At 46.7% G+C, this 24,353-nt stretch overlaps 1 protein-coding gene across 1 annotated transcript in view; it reads right to left on the reverse strand.

Annotated features, from left to right (window-relative positions):
- Nucleotides 1-23,021, reverse strand: part of MAP1LC3C (microtubule associated protein 1 light chain 3 gamma) — a 38,244-nt gene extending 15,223 nt beyond the window's left edge. The window contains exons 1-3 of the mRNA XM_044291235.1: nucleotides 22,964-23,021; nucleotides 22,817-22,872; nucleotides 22,609-22,715 (exon numbers count right to left, since the gene is read on the reverse strand). Coding sequence (XP_044147170.1) covers nucleotides 22,609-22,715; nucleotides 22,817-22,872; nucleotides 22,964-23,021 — 221 coding nt within the window. The remainder of the gene's footprint in view (nucleotides 1-22,608; nucleotides 22,716-22,816; nucleotides 22,873-22,963) is intronic.
- Between the last annotated feature and the right edge of the window lie 1,332 nt (nucleotides 23,022-24,353).

Here is a 24,353-nt window from a genome sequence, read left to right on the forward strand (position 1 = left end):
CAAAGAGACCTTTGCTGGCCCGCTGCCAAAGTATAGGATGCACCCACATACGCTTCCTCCGCGGCTCCTCCTCAATCATTTCTGGCTGCTCTCCAAAATAACGGGACACCAGCCAGTGCAAAAATACATGGTCAGTTGATGACAGGGTGAAAGTGGACATCCTGCAAAGGATAATCCAATAACAAAGACACACGTCAACCACACAAAAAACACTCCACAAAAGAAAAAAATGGAGCTGTCCAACAAAACACTGCATGCTGGGGAAATTTATATTGTCTTTGCAGTTACAGGTGAATCTAGTGGATGGATCAGGTTTTTTTCACGCGCGTGGAAACCGCATGTGACACGCACGTGAAACGCGACGCAATCGCATAGTAAAATTACAGCACTCGCATGAAAAATCGCAAGCTTTTCACTGAACGCATCCTGAACGCATCTGGCCAAAAAACATGACGCCCGTGTGAAAGAGGCCTAACTCCGCTACAGGACCAGGGTCACAAATATTTACAGTTTGCAGTGCCTAAGGCCAAGGAAGAACCTGGCAAACCACCAATAAAGTTTAAAATAGGGGATTGGATAATGATAAAGAATTTCGTAACCAAGTCCTCATGGGATGCTAATTGGATGGGTCCATTTGTGGCGACGATGATGCAGAGTGAGGTGGTAAAAGTTAAGCGAATGGAGAATAAGGGTAACAAATGCATGAAAAAGGAGGGATATAGAGAAGTGGATTCATGCAGATCAATGAGAAAAGATTTAACCGATAAGAATTTGAAGCCGCTATTGTTCTTGTATTCCAGGATCCTAAATGAAGCATCAAGACGAAATTCCCGGATTCTGGATGTGAGGATTCCAACAATTTTGTTGGTTATTGGCATCACTCATTGCATAACATCAAGCGACATGGAATATTCAGGGGTGGGAGATACAGAAACTTTTCTAGAGGATTATCCTGAACAGTCATCCATAAATGTAACAATCATGAACATGACTCAAAGGGAGAAAATACAGGGAGCTAGGAATAGGAGAGTACGGCTCATACCTGAAGGGAATAGAATGACCGGAAGATACTATCAGGAGTTGGGAAATAGATTTGAATACAGGGTCACCTTTTCTTTTGGTAGGATTAACCATGGCTCAAGTGCTGGAAATTTAGCATTCACCCATGGTGCACAGAATATACTACCGGACTCATTGCTGCCATTTATGGTGACCACGATATATTCAAATTCTTCAGGCTACTAGATGGTGGAGGAGTCTGATTTACCTGACAAAGGTGAGAAAATAGGTATAAGTTATGGAACAGTCAGTGATGGCTAATAAGAAGGGGAGTACTTGTTTGTGTGCGGCATATATTGGCACAATAATGTACACCTACATCATATAGAGAGATGGTTAGTCATTGGACTTGTGGGACAGCAAAGATAGAGATTGGGGAGGTGCATATTATTGATACCACTCCAGATTATGTGAAGCCATGCAGAAACCATGATAATGTAGCATCCAACAACCACAGCTGCAAAAAGGACAACCATTCCAGGTTAAAGAAGACTCCGCTCAAACCATAGCTAGTAACATTCAGTATGTATTTATTACATGGCGTGTCAATATTTCCCATTGGTTGATAAAAACCAATAGGTTTACCCAATACGTGCAGGTTATACCCTTAATTAGGTCCATTCCCTCTATCAGAGACTGACACCAAGTAAGAGGACTTTAAGAAGAAGCCATCCTAATTTTATGAATTCAAAGAATAGCTGAGGGAGAGGGGATACATTTAGCACCATATTGGGTGGTATAGGAACTGGGATGGGTGTCATCAATGAAGCTGATATTAGCGTTTTAAGAACCAAGCTAGCAGCTGTAGAAGGGCTTTGACACACAAAGGGAGATCAACTATGTAATTAACAATATCTACAGCCATGTCTCACAAACACAGACATTGGTATTGCAACAAATTTCACTCAACAATTCAGGGGATTCGTCGAAAGCATGCAAACAAGGGGTAGGAATGTGTCCTGGGCTCTGGCTTGTGCACAAGGGCAGGCGGAACTATCCATGAACATAAAATTGGCAATTCAGTCCCTATATGATAGGCAGTGGCCGTTTGGATTAATATCGCAGGCCACTCCTGTCTTACGAGAGCTCCTCATTCTAAATAGTGGGAAAAATGCAAAATTGGATGATTGATGATGACTTTGAGAGGCGTTATGCCTGTACTTTCATTCCATATACAAATTCTCCCCTAGATATTGTGGGTATAGGGTAACTTCAATTGGTATTCTGACAGGAGAAACAACACTCCTACATCCAAGATTAGATCATTCTCATGTAATCAGACAGCATGGACAATGGAAGCAAGTGGAAATTTCCCTCTGCCTACAAAGGAGTCATGATATACTGTGCATACCAGGCCAGTATAGATTGATGGAGGATAAATTTTGAAGTAATGCCTCTGTTTGCGTTTTGGATGGAAAGTCAATTACAAGGGATAAGGCTCCTTATACTTAGGGCACCAGAGACTCTGTTTCTTTCTCTCGAGCACCACCAATGTAACCTTAACCACCTCAGCTCCCCTAGCTTAAACACCTTTAATGACCAGACCACTTTTTACAATTCTGCACTACACTACTTTCATCGTTTATTGCTCGGTCATGCAACTTACCACCCAAATGAATTTTACCTCCTTTTCTTCTCACTAAGAGCTTTCATTTGGTGGTATTTCATTGCTGCTGACATTTTTACTTTTTCACTTTCAGTTGTAAAATAAAAAAATAAAAAAACGACATCTATATATACAGTTTTCTCTAAATTTATTGTTCTACATGTCTTTGATAAAAAAAAATGTTTGGGTAAAAAAAAAATGGTTTGGATAAAAGTTATAGCGTTTACAAACTATGGTACAAAAATGTGAATTTCCGCTTTTTGAAGCAGCTCTGACTTTCTGAGCACCTGTCATGTTTCCTGAGGTTCTACAATGCCCAGACAGTAGAAAACCCCCACAAATGACCCCATTTCGGAAAGTAGACACCCTAAGGTATTCGCTGATGGGCATAGTGAGTTCATAGAACTTTTTATTTTTTGTCACAAGTTAGCGGAAAATTATTTTTTTTTCCTTTTTTTTTTCCTTACAAAGTCTCATATTCCACTAACTTGTGACAAAAAATAAAAACTTCCATGAACTCACTATGCCCATCACGAAATACCTTGGGGTGTCTTCTTTCCAAAATGGGGTCACTTGTTGGGTAGTTATACTGCCCTGGCATTTAAGGGGCCCTAATGCGTGAGAAGTAGTTTGAAATCAAAATGTGTAAAAAATGCCCTGTGAAATCCGAAAGGTGCTCTTTGGAATGTGGGCCACTTTGACCACCTAGGCTGCAAAAAAGTGTCACATGTGGTATCGCCGTACTCAGAAGAAGTAGGGCAATGTGTTTTGGGGTGTCTTTTTACATATACCCATGCTGGGTGAGAGAAATATCTCGGCAAAAGACAACTTTTCCAATTTTTTTTTTTAAACAAAGTTTGCATTTGACCAAGATATTTCTCTCACCCAGCATGGGTATATGTAAAATGACACCCCAAAACACATTGCCCAACTTCTCCTGAGTACGGCGATACCACATGTGTGACACTTTTTTGCAGCCTAGATGCGCAAAGGGGCCCAAATTCCTTTTAGGCCTCTTTCACACTTGCGTTGTTCGGATCCGGCGTGTACTCCACTTGCCGGAATTACAAGCCGGATCCGGAAAAACGCAAGTGTACTGAAAGCATTTGAAGACGGATCCGTCTTCAACATGCTTTCAGTGTTACTATGGCACCCAGGACGCTATTAAAGTCCTGGTTGCCATAGTAGGAGCGGGGAGCGGGGGAGCAGTATACTTACCATCCGTGCGGCTCCCGGGGCGCTCCAGAATGATGTCAGAGCGCCCTATGCGCATGGATGACGTGCCATGCGATCACGTCATCCATGCGCCTGGGGCGCCCTAACGTCACTCTGGAGCGCCCCGGGAGCCGCACGGATGGTAAGTATGCTGCTCCCCCGCTCCCCGCTACACTTTACCATGGCTGCCTGGACTTTAGCGTCCCGGTAGCCATGGTAACCATTCAGAAAAAGCTAAACGTCGTATCCTGCAATGCACCGAAACGACATTTAGCTTAAGGCCGGATCCGGATCAATGCCTTTCAATGGGCATTCATTCCGGATCCGGATCCGGAACTGAAGACATCCTGATGCATCTTGAACTGATTTCACTCCATTCAGAATGCATGGGGATAATCCTGATCAGGATTCTTCCGGCATAGAGCCCCGACGACGGAACTCTATGCCGGAAGACAATAACGCAGGTGTGAAAGAGCCCTTAGGAGGGCATTTTTAGACATTTGGATCCCAGACTTCTTCTCACGCTTTAGGGCCCCTAAAATGCCAGGGCAATATAAATACCCCACATGTGACCCCATTTTGGAAAGAAGACACCCCAAGGTATTCAACGAGGGGCATGGCTAGTTCATAGAAAAAAAAAAATTGGGCACAAGTCAGTGGAAATAGATTTTATTTATTTTTTCTCAAAAAGTCTCCCTTTCCGCTAACTTGGGACAAAAATTTCAATCTTTCATGGACTCAATATGCCCATCAGCAAATACCTTGGGGTGTCTTCTTTCCAAAATGGGGTCATTTGTTGGGTGTTTGTACTGCCCTGGCATTTGAGGGTCTCTGCAATCATTACATGTATGGCCAGCATTAGGAGTTTCTGCTAGTCTCCTTATATTGAGCATACGGGTAATGAGATTTTTTTTTCCGTTCAGCCTCTGGGCTGAAAAAAAAAATAAAAGATTTCTTCATTCGCATCGATCAATGTGGATGAAAAAATCTCTGCAAAAAAAAAGGAGGGGAAACGCGTCTGCCAGGACATAGGAACTCCGCCCAACATCCATACCCACTTAGCTCGTATGCCCTGGTAAACCCGATTTCTCCATTCACATCAATCGATGTGGATGAATAAATCATTGCCGGGATTTTTTATATTTTTTATATACAAAGTGTTTGCCAAAGCATATGAACACCGCCGCCCCCTCAGCTCATATGAATCGGCAAACTTATCTTTTACTACAGAGGAGAAATCTCGTCTTGCAGCGCCGCATACACCAACTTTTGTGTAATCTGACAGCAGCGCAATGCTTCTGTCAGAATGCACTTCAGTGCTGCAGCTCGTTGATCGGTTGGTCCACCTGGAAGGTAAAAAAAACAACAAAAAAGAAAAAAAACAATAAATGTATTAACTTTATAATAACATTTGAACATTTTTTACCTGTGCAAAGCGCAAATCGCCCAAAGATGTGGCGAAGTACATTATGCACTTTGTCTCAGGTGAAAGGAGAGGTTTGCTGCAGCTGTGAGTGAAAGGGCCCTAATAGCCCTGTGTACCTGTCCTGTGAGATGCAATCCCTATGCTAAGTGTACCTGTGTGTGGTACTTCCGGAAACACTCCCCTAAGCATAAGGCAGGGTGGTCAGGGCAGTCAGGACAGAAATAGCGGGTGTCACGCCTTATTCCACTCCCGCTACAGACAACATCTTTTTCGGGGTGACAGTTGGGTTGAGGTACCAGCAACAACATTGGGTAAATGTCGCTCGTGTAGACGGCTCACTACACTGGTGGTTGGGGCCCCGGAACCTTCTGGATACAGGAGGTTCTCTATGATCTCTTTCTGAAATTTGAGGAAGGATCCTGTTCTCCCAGCCTTACTTTAGAGAACAAAACTATTATATACAGCCAATTGAATCAAATATACAGACACCTTCTTATACCAGCGTCTGGTGTGTCGGGAAACTAAATAAGGAGCCAACATCTGGTCATTGAAGTCCACCCCTCCAATGAGCGAATTATAGTCGTGGACACAGAGGGGCATTTCAATGACACTGGTTGCTCGTTCTATTTGTATTGTCGTGTCTGCGTGAATGGAGGAGAGCATGTAAATGTCACGCTTGTCTCTCCATTTCACCGCATGCAGTTCTTTTTTACACAAGGCAGCCCTCTCCCCCCTTGCAAGACGGGTGGTAACGAGCCATTGTGAGAAGCCCCGGCGACTAGGTCGCGTGGTGCCACAGCAGCCAATCTGTTCTAGGAACAAATGCCTGAAGAGGGGCACACTTGTATAGAAATTGTCCACATAAAGATGGTACCCCTTGGCAATAAGGGTGACACCAAGTCCCAGACTGTCTTCCCACTGCTCCCCAGGTAGTCAGGGCAACCGACCGGCTCCAGGGTCTGATCTTTTCCCTCAGATCCAAAATTTGTGGGTATACCCTTTCACAGAGCTTATACAATTTGACCCCATACCGGGCGCGCTTGCTTGGGATGTATTGTTTGAAGCCAAGGCGCCCGGTAAAATGTATAAGGGACTCGTCTATGCAGATGTTTTGCTCAGGGGTATACAAATCTGCAAATTTGTTGTTGAAGTGGTCTATGAGGGGCCGAATTTTGTGGAGCCGGTCAAAAGCTGGGTGGCCTCTGGGACGGGAGGTGGTGTTGTCGCCAAAGTGCAGGAAACGCAGGATGGCCTCAAATCGTGCCCTGGACATGGCAGCAGAGAACATAGGCATGTGATGAATTGGGTTCGTGGACCAATATGACAGCAATTCATGCTATTTGGCTAGACCCATGTTGAGGAGAAGGCCCTGAAAATTTTTTAATTCGGAAACTTGGATGGGTTTCCACCGGAAAGGCTGGGCATAATAGCTTCCCGGGTTGGCGGCTATAAATTGAGTGGCATACCAATTTGTTTCTGCCACGACTATGTCCAAGAGCTCCGCAGTCAAAACAGCTCAAAAAATCCCAGTGCCGAACCGATCTGAGCCGTCTCAACCCGAACTCCAGACTGGGCGATGAAAGGGGGAACTAATAGTGCGGCTCAAGTTGGGGACTGCCAATCAGGATTTTCCAGCACCTCAGGGACTCTACGGGCCTGTCTGTGCTGTGGCTGCGACGGGGTAACTACTGCACGTGCCACCCTACCAGCTTCAACTGCCCTTCTGGTGCTCGCCACTTCCCCATGTTGTACGGCAGTGCTGGTACTAGTTCCAGGGTGGGCTGCGCTGCTGGTGTATGCCTCACTGCGTAATCCGACAGCGCCAGCCCCACTCTGCTGCCCTTAAAGCGGATCCTGCGCAACCAGTGGTGTAGCAACATGGGGCCGGGTACGCCTGGTGGTATCAGGGACCCCAACCTCCTCGTCCGAACTTTGGGTCAGACTGCCACAGCTTTCTACACGTTTATATTCTGACCCGCTGCATTCGTCAGATGAGGGTTCCCATTTCTCATCCGACTGGGTCAGAAGCCTGTAGGCCTCTTCAGAAGAATACCCCTTATTTGACATTTGGACTACTAAATTTAGGGGGTATTCCCTGAGACTACCCAAGAAAAAAAGCAAGCCTGTCTTACAAATGGGAGGCTAGCGAAGTACTGGAAGCCGCTGCGATTGATAAAATATCAAAACTGATTTTTTTATGCTTGTCTTTGATATATGGCGTTCTTTACATGCCAATTTTTTTTTCTCACCCCCACAACTCCTGAACAAAATGGACACAGTCACGTGCAGGGCAGATGACAGACTTCGAGACACAGGCACAGTGAACAGTATTGCCCATGATAGGCTTAGAGACACACCACACCAGACAGTGTCGTACAAGATGGGATTAAATACACAGGCAGTATTACACACAACTGGCTATGTTACAGCCAGGGCCGGTTTTAAACAAAGGGTGGCCTTGGGCAAAATTGAAAGTGGGGCCCCAAATCCTAAAATATTGGACCAGAAGTCTGACAGCCAGAGGCGTACATAGGAATCACTGGGCCCCATAGCAAAAATCTGAATTGGGCCCCTTAACCCCGCCCACTACCCACCATGGCCCCTCCCACTTCCTGACTTTGCTCCTCCCATGCCACACCCCCATTAAATAAATTTATACATGACCTACAGAAACTGTTAGGGGTTTCCTGGGGGTGACCTGTCACATGGGATATCTGCTGCAGCCTGCAGGTCTCCTTATTTGGGGTGCCATGTTAGGCTACTTTCACACTTGCGTTCGGGTCTCCGCTTGTGAGTTCTGTTTGAAGGCTCTCACAAGCGGCACCGAACGGATCCGTCCAGCCCTAATGCATTCTGAGTGGATGCGGATCCGCTCAGAATGCATCAGTATGGCTCCGTCTGTCCTCCGCTCAGCAGGCGGACACTTGAACGCTGCTTGCAGCCTGGCCGTGCGGAGGCAAACGGATCCGTCCAGACTTACAATGTAAGTCAATGGGGACGGATCCGTTTGAAGTTGACACAATATGGCTCAATTTTCAAACGGATCCGTCCCCCATTGACTTTCAATGTAAAGTCAAAACGGATCCGTTTGCACTATCACGAACAAAAAAAAAAATGTTTTTTTTTTTTTTTGTTCATGTTAATGCAAACGGATCCGTTCTGAACGGATCTAAGCGTTTGCATTATAGGTGCGGATCCGTCTGTGCAGACACCAGACGGATCCGCTCTGAACGCAAGTGTGAAAGTAGCCTTAAAGGGAATCTGTCACTAGCAATTTACCCCCAATTTTTTTTTCATGAATCCATGTTTAACAGAGTACCTGCTTTCCATCTGTCTTGTTATTTTGATTGTGAGTCTTGTCATTTCTTCAAAAAATCGATTCTTATGATATGTAAATGAAGCTGTAAGGAGCCCAGAGGGGCGTTATTCTTTCTCCACGGTGCCCAGGAACGCCCCTCTGAAGTGCCGTGCCCGGCTAAGTTTGAAAACTAATAACGCCTCCAAGTTCATCTAAATCGCCTCCCAGAGGCACGGCTAAGTGCCGCTCTGCGGCAAACACCCCGATCCTCCTCTCGCCGGCATCCCAAATCCCGCGCAGGCGCAGTGCCGTCAGTCATCTTATCATAGCGCAGGCAATCGCCGGCACTGCGCCTGCGCGGGATTTGGGATGCCAGCGAGAGGAGGATCGGATTTGGGAGGCGATTTAGATGAACTTGGAGGCGTTATTAGTTTTCAAATTTAGCCGGGCACGGCACTTCAGAGGGGCGTTCCTGGGCACCGTGGAGAAAGAATAACGCCCCTCTGGGCTCCTTACAGCGTCATTTACATATCATAAGAATCGATTTTTTGAAGAAATGACAAGACTCACAATCAAAGGAACAAGACAGATGGAAAAAAGGTACTCATGGATCCATGTTTAATAAAGTACCTTTTTTCCATCTGTGTTCTTCTTTTCCATGTCAGTCTTGTCCTTTCTTCTAAAAATCGATTCTTGCTGTAAGCCGGACTGGAGCCCAGAGGGGCGGTTTTCTTTCTCCACGGTGCCCCTCTGATTAGTGCCGTGCCCGCCTAAATATGAAAACTCTAACGCCTCCATCATTTAGCTGAATCGCCTCCCAGAGGCGCGGCTAAGACCTAGACACCCGCCCCCCTCCTCAGCGCTGCGCTCTGAAACACCCGATCCTCCTCTCGTCGGCGTCCCAAATCCCGCGCAGGCGCAGTGCCGGCGATTGCCTGCGCCTGCGCTCTGATAATACGGCTGAGGGCAACAGCTTCAACATCGTCACTGGGCTCGGCGCATGCCCAGTGACGATGTTGAAGCTGTTGCCCTCAGCCGTATTATCAGAGCGCAGGCGCAGGCAATCGCCGGCACTGCGCCTGCGCGGGATTTGGGACGCCGACGAGAGGAGGATCGGGTGTTTCAGAGCGCAGCGCTGAGGAGGGGGGCGGGTGTCTAGGACTTAGCCGCGCCTCTGGGAGGCGATTCAGCTAAACATGGGGGGGGGGCCCTGGGGAGAAAAGCAGCCGCATAGCCGGCTGCTGGTCATCAGTGGGCGGGGCCTTATCTGCGCTACGGGCCCCCCAGTGCCGCGGGCCCCATAGCAGTGGCGTGGTCTGCCTCTATGGGCGGTACGCCACTGCTGACAGCACTTTGTAGGCACGGACAGAGGTTGCAACCACAGCCGTTGATTGTAGAATGCCACATTCTCTCTCTTTATCCTTTCCACTGTAAGCTGCGGATCCAGCAGGCTCTTTGGGTATGTTCACACAGAGTATTTTCTGTGCTTAAAATAACCTAATGCAGAATCTGCATCAGTTTTTTGGGATGTGTTTTTTTCTGATGCATTTTATAACACTTTTTGATGCTGTTTTGCTGTGGATTTTCATTAATGCCCATTTTCAAATGGAATTCTGGACATGGAACCTGCATGAAGAATGGCCAGGGCACTTTTTTTTCATGGTGCAATTTATAAGCAGAATAAAAAAGGGTGTGTCCTATCCGGACCCCTGAAGTGAAAGCACAATGTGCATGCATGGTCATCCTCCATTATGCTAATAGTGTTAGGATAATAGTTGATCACTGGCAATTCCATAGCAGTGAATGGAGATAATTCTGCGATGACACGCTGTTGGGGGGGGGGGGGATCTGTGGATGGCACACTTATGGGGGGGGGATCGATCTATGGATGGCACACTTATGGGGGGGGGGGATCTATGGATGGCACACTTATGGGGGGGGGGATCTATGGATGGCACACTTATGGGGGGGGGGATCTATGGATGGCACACTTATGGGGGGGGGGATCCATGGATGGCACACTTATGGGGGGGGGGATCCATGGATGGCACACTTATGGGGGGGGGGGATCCATGGATGGCACACTTATGGGGGGGGGGATCCATGGATGGCACACTTATGGGGGGGGGGGATCCATGGATGGCACACTTATGGGGGGGGGGGATCCATGGATGGCACACTTATGGGGGGGGGGGATCCATGGATGGCACACTTATGGGGGGGGGGGATCCATGGATGGCACACTTATGGGGGGGGGGATCCATGGATGGCACACTTATGGGGGGGGGATCCATGGATGGCACACTTATGGGGGGGGGGATCCATGGATGGCACACTTATGGGGGGGGGATCCATGGATGGCACACTTATGGGGGGGGGATCCATGGATGGCACACTTATGGGGGGGGGGATCCATGGATGGCACACTTATGGGGGGGGGGGATCCATGGATGGCACACTTATGGGGGGGGGGATCCATGGATGGCACACTTATGGGGGGGGGGATCCATGGATGGCACACTTATGGGGGGGGGGATCCATGGATGGCACACTTATGGGGGGGGGGATCCATGGATGGCACACTTATGGGGGGGGGGATCCATGGATGGCACACTTATGGGGGGGGATCCATGGATGGCACACTTATGGGGGGGGATCCATGGATGGCACACTTATGGGGGGGGATCCATGGATGGCACACTTATGGGGGGGGATCCATGGATGGCACACTTATGGGGGGGGGATCCATGGATGGCACACTTATGGGGGGGGGATCCATGGATGGCACACTTATGGGGGGGGGATCCATGGATGGCACACTTATGGGGGGGGGATCCATGGATGGCACACTTATGGGGGGGGGATCCATGGATGGCACACTTATGGGGGGGGATCCATGGATGGCACACTTATGGGGGGGGATCCATGGATGGCACACTTATGGGGGGGGATCCATGGATGGCACACTTATGGGGGGGGGATCCATGGTTGGCACACTTATGGGGGGGGGGATCCATGGATGGCACACTTATGGGGGGGGGATCCATGGATGGCACACTTATGGGGGGGGGATCCATGGATGGCACACTTATGGGGGGGGGGATCCATGGATGGCACACTTATGGGGGGGGGATCCATGGATGGCACACTTATGGGGGGGGGATCCATGGATGGCACACTTATGGGGGGGGGATCCATGGATGGCACACTTATGGGGGGGGATCTATGGATGGCACACTTATGGGGGGGATCTATGGATGGCACACTTATGGGGGGGATCTATGGATGGCACACTTATGGGGGGGATCTATGGATGGCACACTTATGGGGGGATCTATGGATGGCACACTTATGGGGGGGATCTATGGATGGCACACTTATGGGGGGGATCTATGGATGGCACACTTATGGGGGGGATCCATGGATGGCACACTTATGGGGGGGGGATCCATGGATGGCACACTTATGGGGGGGGGATCCATGGATGGCACACTTATGGGGGGGGATCCATGGATGGCACACTTATGGGGGGGGATCCATGGATGGCACACTTATGGGGGGGGATCCATGGATGGCACACTTATGGGGGGGGGATCCATGGATGGCACACTTATGGGGGGGGATCCATGGATGGCACACTTATGGGGGGGGATCCATGGATGGCACACTTATGGGGGGGATCCATGGATGGCACACTTATGGGGGGGATCCATGGATGGCACACTTATGGGGGGGGATCTATGGATGGCACACTTATGGGGGGGGATCTATGGATGGCACACTTATGGGGGGGATCTATGGATGGCACACTTATGGGGGGGATCTATGGATGGCACACTTATGGGGGGGATCTATGGATGGCACACTTATGGGGGGGATCTATGGATGGCACACTTATGGGGGGGATCTATGGATGGCACACTTATGGGGGGTGTAACGGACCGTTTCAGCAGACAAGGGGTTAAAATCCGTTTAGGCGATATGCCCCTTTCCGAGAGACAGGCACAGCTACTGCAGAACACCAACCTCCCGAACTGGATACAAAATAGCACTCCAAACTGGAACCTCGCAAATAGCCGCCAGCAGACGAACAGGAAAAGGATCCAATCAGCTTACACTCCTGGCAATCAGTCTCTAACAGCATACAGGGAATCCCCCCAATAACGAGACAAGGCTCCGTCTTGAGGGTCAGCAGTGATCTGAAGTGCTGGCACACCCAGCCTGGTTTTTATTACAGTTTGTTGCAGATACAACATATCCCCACAATGCATCATGGTTTCCTCCCCTCTGTCCCGGAGACGACCGAAGACAATCCTATTATGTCTCAGGACAAAGGGGAGATCACCAATACACATATGGAGACAACAGGACAGGAATCACCACCCAAACACACAATGGCACACCCCCACAGCAAACACAGACATTTAACATATCCCCAGATAGCTCAAGTCTGAGTGCATATCATTAGGTGAATGGCACTCAGAATACACAAAATACAATAATATTAGCTATCTGGGTGCCCTCACATAACATACAATTTTATAAAACATATCACAGGAACCCCAAAACATGCAATAACCCCATAACCAATATATCCTCGGAACCGGGGGATCTGGGTGAACCACATGTCCAAAATTCACCCACATCCGTTCAGTAGTTTGGAAGATACAGTTACACTGAAAATATGCAAGTTATACAGAAAATAGTCACTAATAAATGTGTCCCCTGTTTGGTAGTTTCAAACTACTGAATGATGTCTCTGTGCACCAAATACAGGCAAGATAGCACCGTGTGGAAAGTCAGAACAGTGTCTGTGAGGTAAAATGGCCGCTATCTATTGTTCTCACCATGTGCTTCATCCAAGCAAGTAAGGCAGAGGATGCAATCCAGGGACAGAGGGCTCCGTCCCAAGTGCCTTAAGACCCAATTACTTATGGGGCCATAATCCCAGGGCAGGAGGCTGGTAAACAGCCCCCTCCAAAACACTGTGGCGAGGTTGGTTTCGCCACAGGGGGGGATCTATGGATGGCACACTTATGGGGGGGGGGATCTATGGATGGCACACTTATGGGGGGGGGATCTATGGATGGCACACTTATGGGGGGGGATCTATGGATGGCACACTTATGGGGGGGGGATCTATGGATGGCACACTTATGGGGGGGGGATCTATGGATGGCACACTTATGGGGGGGGGATCTATGGATGGCACACTTATGGGGGGGGGATCTATGGATGGCACACTTATGGGGGGGGGATCTATGGATGGCACACTTATGGGGGGGGGATCTATGGATGGCACACTTATGGGGGGGGATCTATGGATGGCACACTTATGGGGGGGGGATCTATGGATGGCACACTTATGGGGGGGGATCTATGGATGGCACACTTATGGGGGGGATCTATGGATGGCACACTTATGGGGGGGGGGATCTATGGATGGCACACTTATGGGGGGGGGATCTATGGATGGCACACTTATGGGGGGGATCTATGGATGGCACACTTATGGGGGGGGGATCTATGGATGGCACACTTATGGGGGGGGGATCTATGGATGGCACACTTATGGGGGGGGGTCTATGGATGGCACACTTATGGGGGAGGGGGATCTATGGATGGCACACTTATGGGGGAGGGGGATCTATGGATGGCACACTAATGGGGGAGGGGGATCTATGGATGGCACACTAATGGGGGAGGGGGATCTATGGATGGCACATTAATATTTATTACCCAACATTCCCCATATGTCTACTTCATATTGGCATCATTTTGTAAATGTCATTTTATTTTTGAGGGACATTAGAAGGCTTAGAATTTTAGAAGCAATTCTTAAAATTTTTTACAAAAACTTCCAAAACCCACTTTTAAAAAGGACCAGTTAAGGTCTGAGGTCAGTTTGTGAGGTCTACGTAATAGAAACACCCCATAAATGACCCCATTGTAGAATTAAAGAAAAATGGAGATAACATTTCTAAATTTCACTTTTTTGGCAGATTTTCCATTTTGATCCATTTTTTAAACACATCGAGAGTTAACAGCCAAACAAAACTTAATATTTATTACCCTGATTCTGTGGTTTACATAAACACCCCACATGTGGGCATAAACTGATGGAAGGGCACAGGGCACAGAAGAAAAGGAGCGCCATATGGTTTTTGGAAGGCAGATTTTGCTGGACTGTTTTTTTAGGTGCCATTTCCTATTTGAAGCCCCCCTGAGGCACCCCTACAGTAGAAACTCTCTAAAAATGACCCCATTTTGGAAACTAGGGGATAACGTGCCAGTCTTATTGGTACTATTTTGGGGTACATATGATTTTTAATTGCTCTATATTGCGTTTTTTGTGAGGCAAGGTAACCAAAAAAGGGCAGTTTTGGCACACTTTTTTTTTTTTTTACAAAATTCATCTGACAGGGTAGATCATGTGCTATTTTTATACAGCAGGTTGCAGTGGCGTAACTAGAGTGTTATGGGCCCCAGTGCAAACTTTGGATCGGGGCCCCCCCCCCCCCCATTTATACAAAGAAGCGGCAGAATTTCTTACTAAGGGCTCTTTCCCGTGCGGCTAGTCCGCTGCGTGAATGAGAGCCAAGCCCCATTCCGGACAGCAGAGACAGCTCCGTGCCTCTCTGTGACCTTTTTACTACAAAATCACAATGAGATAAAGTTGTCACCGTGATTTTGTAGCAAAACGATCACAGAGAGGCAAAGAGCATTATCAGTCATGTTACTGCTCCGTGTCTCTGCTGTCCGGAGCGGGGCTTGGCTTTCTTTCACACAGCAGTTTAGCCACACGGGATCCGCTCGTGTTAAAGAGCCCTAAGCCCAATGCATGGCTACACTCACCCAGTCCTAATAAAATCTGGTCCTACCTCATCCAGGGTGTCTCTGGCGTCGGCGTGATGTCCGCTGGATCCAGAACAAGGTTCCTGTGGTGATAGAGAAAAAAAGAATAATCACATAAGGAAGGGATGGTGACTGCCCCTATGAAACTACCAGCAGGGGGCGCTGTGCTGGCCTGGTAGACTGAGCTATGCCAATGTATAGCAGGGTAATTTAGGACATTTCCCCTAAGTGCAACCACACAGTACTAATGTCTACATTGTGGCCCCTCACAGTACTAATGCCCACCTTGTGGCCTTTCACAGTAATTAAGCCCACCTTGTGGTCCCTTCACAAAAGTTATGTCCTTCTTGTGGCCCCTCACAGCAGTTATGCCTACCTTTGTTCCTGTCACAGTAGTTATGCCCAGATATGTGTCCCTCACAGTAGTTATGCCAAATATGTGCCCCCTCACAGTAGTTATGCCAAATATGTGCCCCCTCATGGTATTTATGCCAGATATGTGCCCCCTCAAAGTAGTTATGCCCAGATAAGTTCCCCCTCACAGTGGATATGCCCAGATATGTGCCCGCTCACAGGGGTTTGCCCAGATATGTGCCCGCTCACAGTGGTTATGCCCAGATATGTGCCCCTCACAGTGGATATGGCCAGATATGTTACCCCTCACAGTAGTTATGCCAGATTATGTGCCCCTCACAGTAGTTATGACCAGATATGTGCCCCCCTACAGTGGTTATGCCAGATTATGTGCCCCTCACATTAAATATGCCCACATATGTGCCCCTCACAGTGGTTATGCTAGATTATGTGCCCCCCTCACAGTAGTTGATATATGTGCCCCCTCATAGTTATGCCTTTATATGTGCCCCCCTCACAGTAGTTATGACATATTAGGTGCCCCCTCAGTAGAGATGCCCACTTTTGTGCCCCCTCACTCTAGTTGTGCCCATCAACCCCCTTCCCCTTTGCCCCCAGTCTGCAGTGTTAGGAAAAGAAAATAAAAAAACACATACTTACCCTCTTCCCTGGTGTTGCGCTGCCACACTCACATGGCACTGCTGGCTGTGCTGAAGGCAGTTTCCCGGGCCTTCAGAGCTCCTCCCACAGCCAGCAGCGCCTGCTTCACTGATGATCTGGATACAGCCTGGCAGTGACAAGAAATGCCGGGCGGACTGTATGTGAGTGAGTGAGTGCGCGCGTCCCCCCCTCTTCCTCCTCCCCCCCTCTGCGCAAACCTCCCCCACCTTGCTTCATATTAAACATGCATAGGCGTGCGCAGCCTATTGCATTAGGGTGTGCACCATAAAGTACAAACACACACGCCCGTATATATATATATATATTATATACATACACACACAGGCCAGGCCTCAGCCTAGCGTTGCTGTGACTCGCCTCTGCGCAGTGGCGACTCTAGGAACAATATATAGGGGGCACAGTCAAAACTGGGGGGGGGGGCACTAATAATTTTCACCACTTAATCATACCACTGAAAAAAACAAAATAAGTATATATAAATAAGATTACAAAATACGAGTATTGCTGTACGCAGAGATACCTTTTTATTGTACCAACCTAATACTTAAAAGACAAGCTTTCAAGAGTTTTCCTTTCTTCCTCGGTATTGCTTCAGACCTGAGAAAGAGAGAAACACTCTCCAAAACTTTTCTTTATAGTTTAAAGCAGTTTCAGCACTATAATAAAATAATTTACTTACAAAAAAAGCTATTCAGTCGTCTGCTGCGCCGTCCTCTGCTTCCTTCCGCGGATCTTCCCCTCCTTTCAGTCTCTCCTCAGTGCGCAGGTGCACTGTTATGGGGGGATCTGTGGATGACGCACTGTTATGGGGGGGATCTGTGGATGACGCACTGTTATGGGGGGGATCTGTGGATGACGCACTGTTATGGGGGGGGATCTGTGGATGACGCACTGTTATGGGGGGGATCTGTGGATGACGCACTGTTATGGGGGGATCTGTGGATGACGCACTGTTATGGGGGGATCTGTGGATGACGCACTGTTATGGGAGGATCTGTGGATGACGCACTGTTATGGGAGGATCTGTGGATGACGCACTGTTATGGGAGGATCTGTGGATGACGCACTGTTATGGGAGGATCTGTGGATGACGCACTGTTATGGGAGGATCTGTGGATGACGCACTGTTATGGGAGGATCTGTGGATGACGCTGTTATGGGGGATCTGTGGATGACGCACTGTTATGGGGGGATCTGAGGATGACGCACTGTTATGGGGGGATCTGTGGATGACGCACTGTTATGGGGGGATCTGTGGATGACGCACTGTTATGGGGGGATCTGTGGATGACGCACTGTTATGGGGGGATCTGTGGATGACGCACTGTTATGGGAGGATCTGTGGATGACGCACTGTTATGGGAGGATCTGTGGATGACGCACTGTTATGGGAGGATCTGTGGATGACGCACTGTTATGGGAGGATCTGTGGATGACGCACTGTTATGGGAGGATCTGTGGATGACGCACTGTTATGGGGGGATCTGTGGATGACGCACTGTTATGGGGGGATCTGTGGATGACGCACTGTTATGGGGGGATCTGTGGATGACGCACTGTTATGGGGGATCTGTGGATGACGCACTGTTATGGGGGGATCTGTGGATGACGCACTGTTATGGGGGATCTGTGGATGGCACACTGTTATGGGGGATCTGTGGATGGCACACTGTTATGGGGGATCTGTGGATGGCACACTGTTATGGGGGATCTGTGGATGGCACACTGTTATGGGGGATCTGTGGATGGCACACTGTTATGGGGGATCTGTGGATGACACACTGTTATGGGGGATCTGTGGATGACACACTGTTATGGAGGACCTGTTGATGATATATGACTGAGAAGGGCTATCAGGGGACATTATACAGGTGGTAATATAACTGAGGGGTATCAGGGTAAATAATACAGGGGGTAATATAACTAAGGGTTATCAGGGTACATTATACAGGGGTAATATAACTGAGGAGGGCTATCAAGGAGATTATACACAGGTATAATGTCCCCTGATAGCCCTCCTCAGTTATATTACCCGTGTATAATAATATCCCCTGATACCCCTTAGTTATATTACCCCCTGTATTATTTACCCTGATACCCCTCAGTTATATTACCCCCTGTATAATGTCCCCTGATAGCCCTTAGTTATATTCCCCCTGTATAATAATGTATAATTTAACCTGATACCCCTCAGTTATATTATATAACTGAGGGGTATCATGGTACATTATACTGGGGTAATATAACTGAGGGGTAGCTATCAGGGTACATTATACAGTGGTAATATAACTGAGGAGGGCTATCAAGACATAATACAGGGGTGAGGGGTAAGATAAGTTATATTACCCCTGTATAATGCCTGATAGTAGCCTAGCCCTCCTCAGTTATATTACCCCTCATGTTACCCTGATAACCCTAGTTATATTGCCCCCTGTATAATTTACCCTGATACCACTCAGATATATTATATAACTGAGGGGTATCAGGGTAATACAGGGGACAATAGAGAAGGCATAGCACTGTGGGACAGGGGGGTACAATGGAACATACTTATTTTTTATATGCCCTCACCTCACCAGCTAGCAGGCGCGCGAGGCTCAGGCACACAGATGCAGCGTGACGTGACGTCAACTCCTCCTGCGCCGCACAGCATGACCCGTACTGCTCCCTCTCTGCGTCAGCTGGGTCCAGGACTCCGCCCCCCTATGTGAATACTAGCCGCCGCCCGCCGGCAGCTCACAGCCAGGTATTGTAGATTAATTTATGTGCGGTGGGCGGCGGCAGCCAGCATAACAGACAGGGGACTAGGGCAGTGAGCACGGAGGTGACGAACCTATTAGGGTGTGCCCAGGCACACCCCGTGCGCACGCCTATGTAAACATGTAATGGAGCGCCCTGATGGGGGCCCGGCATTGTCACTGTACTTCATGCTGGGCCCCGTCACAGCGCTTCATTACATGTTAGTACAGCGGGCCCCTCCCCCCGCCGGGCCCGGTCGCAGTCGCACTCCCTGCGACCGCGATCGTTACGCCCCTGGCAGGTTGTTATGGATGCGATGATATCAAATATGTCTACTTTCCTTGTTTGTTTCAGTTTCACATAATATAGCATTTTTGAAAAAAAAATGTTTTTGTGTCTCCATTTTCTGAATGCCATATTTTTTTATTTTCCTGCTGATCGTCTTGTGCAGAGGCACGTTTTTTGCAGAAAGAGTTGACATTTTTATTGGTACCATTTTTGGGTACATAGGATTTTTTGATCATTCATTATTACACTTTATGGAAACAAGGTGACCAAAAAAATTGGTTGCTTTGAAACAGTTTTTATTTATTTTTACGGCATTCACCGTAAAAAGGTCATGTGACTTTTTTATACAACAGATCGTTACGGACGTGGCCATACCTAATATGTATACTTTTTCTTATGTATTTAAGTTTTACACAATAATAGCATATTTGAAAACCAAAAAATGATGTTCTAGTGTCTCCAGAGTCAGAGCTATAGCTTTTTTTTTTTCTGACCGATTGTCTTAAGTAGGATCTCATTTTTTGCAGGATGAGATGACGGTTTTATTGGTACTATTTGGGGGGGGGGGGGGGGGGGCATACGCCTTTTTGATTGCTTGGTGCTGCAATTTTTGTGATGTAAGGTGACAAAATTATTTTGGCATTGTTTTTATTTTTTACTGTATTTACCTGAAGGGCTAGGTCATGTGACCTTATATGTATACATTTATTTATTTCACTTTTAACACAATAATAGCATATTTGAAAGAAAAAAATATGTTTCAGTGTCGTCATGTTCTAAGAGCTATAGTTTTTTTTATTTTTTGTTCAATTTTCTTATGTAGGGGCTCATTTTTTTGCGGGATGAGGTGACTGTTTTATTGGTACCATTTTGTTCGACATACGCCTTTTTGATCGCTTGGTGCTGCACTTTTTATGATCTAAGGTGACAAAAATGGCTGACAATTTTTATATTTTTTTTATGGTGTTTATCGGACAGGGTGGATCATGTGATATATTTATAGAGTCGGTCGTTAAGGACGCGGTGATACCCAATGTGTTTAGTTTTTTGCTTTTACTTTTATTATTTTCACTTTTTTTTTTTTTATCAAGTCTCACTTGGATCTTGAAGATCCAGTGGGGCTGATTGTTGTACTATACTTTGCAATACTCTTGCATTGCAAAGTATAGTACCATCAGGTTTCCTGGTAGATGGCAACACAGGACATCTTTGCAACCATCAGCCGCTGCCGCCCAGCGCTCCATCCCCGATGGTTGAGAGAGGGAGCCCCCTCCTATTAATCCCATGGATGCTGCTGCATTTAAAGGGTTACAGCAGAGTGTCAGCATACAGCTGACACTCGCTGCTGCTGGCGGTGGCTCAGGAACGGAACCGCCACCATAAAATATAGCAGGGGGACAGCATCAGGGGCAGGGGGCACAAATGGGAACAGGGCCGGAAAGGAGGGGTTATGGCCAGCATGGAGGAGGCACGGATGGGGCACTGCCGAGTCAGAAGTGTGCAAGAGCGTGTGGCAGGCGAATAGGTTGGAGGCAGGGGAGTTGGGGGGGGGGGGGGGGAATAAAAAATAAATAAATAAATAATAATAATAATAATAATAATAATTAAAATCGATGGACAGGATTAATGCAAGGGTCACAGATGGGGCCCACAGATCAGGGGGCACAGAGCATACACTACCTGCAGAGTGCAGATCGAAGCCTGAAACAGGCACTTTTACACTGCCGTGATCCGATTGGTTAGTCTGCACAGACTAACCAATCAGGTCGATCTCCGACAAGGGAGCACTCTGATTGGTCCCTTGCCAGCATTACTGGACTGTATGTTGTCCGTGACAGCAGCAGTGCAGGGACAGAAGCTTTAATCCAAGCGTTTTGCAGCGCTAGGATTAAAGAGCTGCCATGAGAATATACACAAGCTAGCTGCACGGGGTATGTGCAGATAGGACGTATATAGCCGTATGGCAGTCATGAAGGGGTTAAAAAAAAAAACTAAAGAAAAAAAAAAAAACACTGCGGCCCAGAGTTACTTATCTTAAGGGTTCATGCAGACGACCGCACCATGTTTTGCAGTCCACAAATTGCGGATCAGCAAAGCTTGGATGCCGGCCCAAAATGGGCAGCATATGATCGAAAATCCTAGAATAGGATATGTATTTTTTATTTTTTCCTTTTTTTTGCGGGGCCACGAAACGGAGCAATGGATCAGACAGCACATGGAGTGCGGTCAGGCATTTTTTGCAGCCCCATTGAAGAGAATGGGCCCGCATCCAAGCTGAAAAAAAATGCGTCTCGGATGCAGACCCAAACAACAGTTATGTGAATGAGCCCTAAAATTGGTGTAAGCTTAGATAGGCTGTTTAGACCTGCACCAGGTTTATCACAGGGGCTCAGGATGGATGATCAATCTGGTGCAGGGATAGACACTATACCAACTACTGGTTGGCTTACTTTTATGTTTCAAAAGGTATTTATTGGCAAAATAGTACAAAGAATTACAAAATATATAAACATCCAGTAATAATAATGGATAAAGCCAATTATGAAGTAACAAAGTATTAAAGTAACAGAACTGTTATAGAACAGTAAGAGAAATAAACAATAATAAGAATGGTATGGGTAATATGAAACCAATAGAGGCTCAGCGTCTGTGGCTCTCCTGGTCCTAGAGGTAAAGGGGTAGAGAGGGGATGGGAAGATATAATAATCAAGTCCTCCATGGGTCACCATATATGATCATAAATACATTTTAGGCTCCTCCCCTTTCTGATAAAGTCCACACCCTTGTCAAGAATGTTGAAAAAGGTGGAAACCCTAGACGCCATCTTTAGACAGATTTTTGGTACAGATACATTAGTAAATCTGTGCCAGCATATTGAAGAACGGGCTTTTTTCAAGCACCTTTTCATTCCCTTCTCTACAGGGAAAAAAAAAAAAAAAAAAAAACTATATGGAAATTTACCATTTAAATGTGTAAACACAAACAATATCATAAAAATGCAGTATGAAGGAAAAAAAAAAAAACAGTTTGTATGGCTATAGAAAATTTGTGTGAAGGAAGCTTAATAGTTTTACCAAATTAACATACCTTATAATATTTACAAACTGGGACATAGAAAGATCCTGAGGAACAAGAAACTTTGTTTTATCAAGGAGAGGTAGGTATTTTTCTTTGTTGTATCTCTCTACAATGACCTGAAATAAAAGAAAGGAATTAAAGTGTGTTGATATAGATATATAAAGAATATCAGTCCATGAGTTTTACCAGAGAATATTTCTCAATAAAAACACATTACCGGGACTTTAGTAGGAAACTTGGCCTTTATACCAATGACTTCTGACTTTCTTGTTGCTGATAAAGTTGGGGAAAAATATAAATTATAATTAAAAACTATTCAATTCAGAAAATCTTGTACTACATGAATATTTAACTTTTTTCTCACCTAAACTTTTCCTTTGTTTAAAAGGTTTAGATGTTGGAACCTTTCGAGAAGTCTGCATTATGTCCAAAAGGAGCTAGAAGTGTGAGTTTGTGTATATAATACTCTTCTTTTCCTACTTATTCCACAAATATAAAACCCTGAATTCAGCTTGCTCGCATATGGTGAAAGTGTGTAGAGCTGATTTCCACAATCAGGCTTTTGATACTGAGTTTGAAGCCAAAACCAGGAAGGGATCAGCCACTAAGGACTTGTATAAATAGTCTTTCCTTGTATGCTAATCCACTCCTGGTTACTTAACCAACAGCTCAAATGTGGAAACCCATCCTAACTTGGCTCAAGTGATGGTAGCTCAAGGGTATGTTCAGACGGCTCCAATCTGTCAATGAATCAGCAGTTGGAAATGGGAATTTTCAACTGCTAAGTTCACAATCAAAACTCGCCACCAGCTTCCCCGTTGACTTTAAAGTTAAAATTCCACCCTGTGCACAGAGTACCTCATGGCAGAGGGGTTTTTCAGTAGCCGATTTGAAAGACATTTGAGAAGTGAAGTAGATTTTATTGTGGATTATATAGAAGTCAATGGGGAAGACGAGACATCTCAACTACTTCCTCTTCTAAGGGTGCCTTCACATGCGGCGGATTTTGCTACAGAAATGTCTGCCGCTAAAAATCTGTTTCATTCATTTGAATGGTGTTGTTTTGGAGGCAAACACATGGATTCCTGCAACAAAATCTGCCATGGGAGAAGACATCCCAATCCTCCTCCAAACCTCCACCAAAAACAACCTCTTTTCAGCTATTCATCTGAGGTGGACTTTGCCGTGTGAATTTAGCCTTCCCCTCCCCTGGCCTCTTTTAGTTTATGTTCACAGGGAGGGGGAGATTTATCAAAACGGGTTTAGTTGCCCATAGCAACCAATCAGATTTCACCCTTCATTTTTCAGAGCTCCTTTGGAAAATGAGAGGTGGAATCGACCGGTTGCTATGGGCAACTAAGCCAGTTTTCCTTTACACCAGTTTTAATCAATGTCCCCGAGTATTTTCTGTGGATTCCACATCAGGTTTTTTTTGCACTCATTTTTTAAGGGGTCTGACATAGTTTTTTTTATTCATGTCCATTTTCTATGGAAATTCTGGATGTGGATTCCAGGTCATGAATAGACAGGACACGTCTTTTTTTTTCTGCAGAGCAGTTTATAAATCCGCAAGCAGAAAAAAAAGCAACATGCAGATTCCCTGGTGAAAACAATGGGGAAGACCTGCAGGCATCTTTGGTGTGGATTGTATTCTCAGATTCAACCCTTTCTCTGCATCCCCAGGGAGGTAGGACACTGTGACACAAGTAGTACAACTACACTACATCAGGGCCACTACCACTCCCATCCTCTAC

The sequence above is a fragment of the Bufo gargarizans genome, chromosome 4 (genome assembly GCF_014858855.1).
Source record: "Bufo gargarizans isolate SCDJY-AF-19 chromosome 4, ASM1485885v1, whole genome shotgun sequence".
Classification (NCBI taxonomy): domain Eukaryota; kingdom Metazoa; phylum Chordata; class Amphibia; order Anura; family Bufonidae; genus Bufo; species Bufo gargarizans.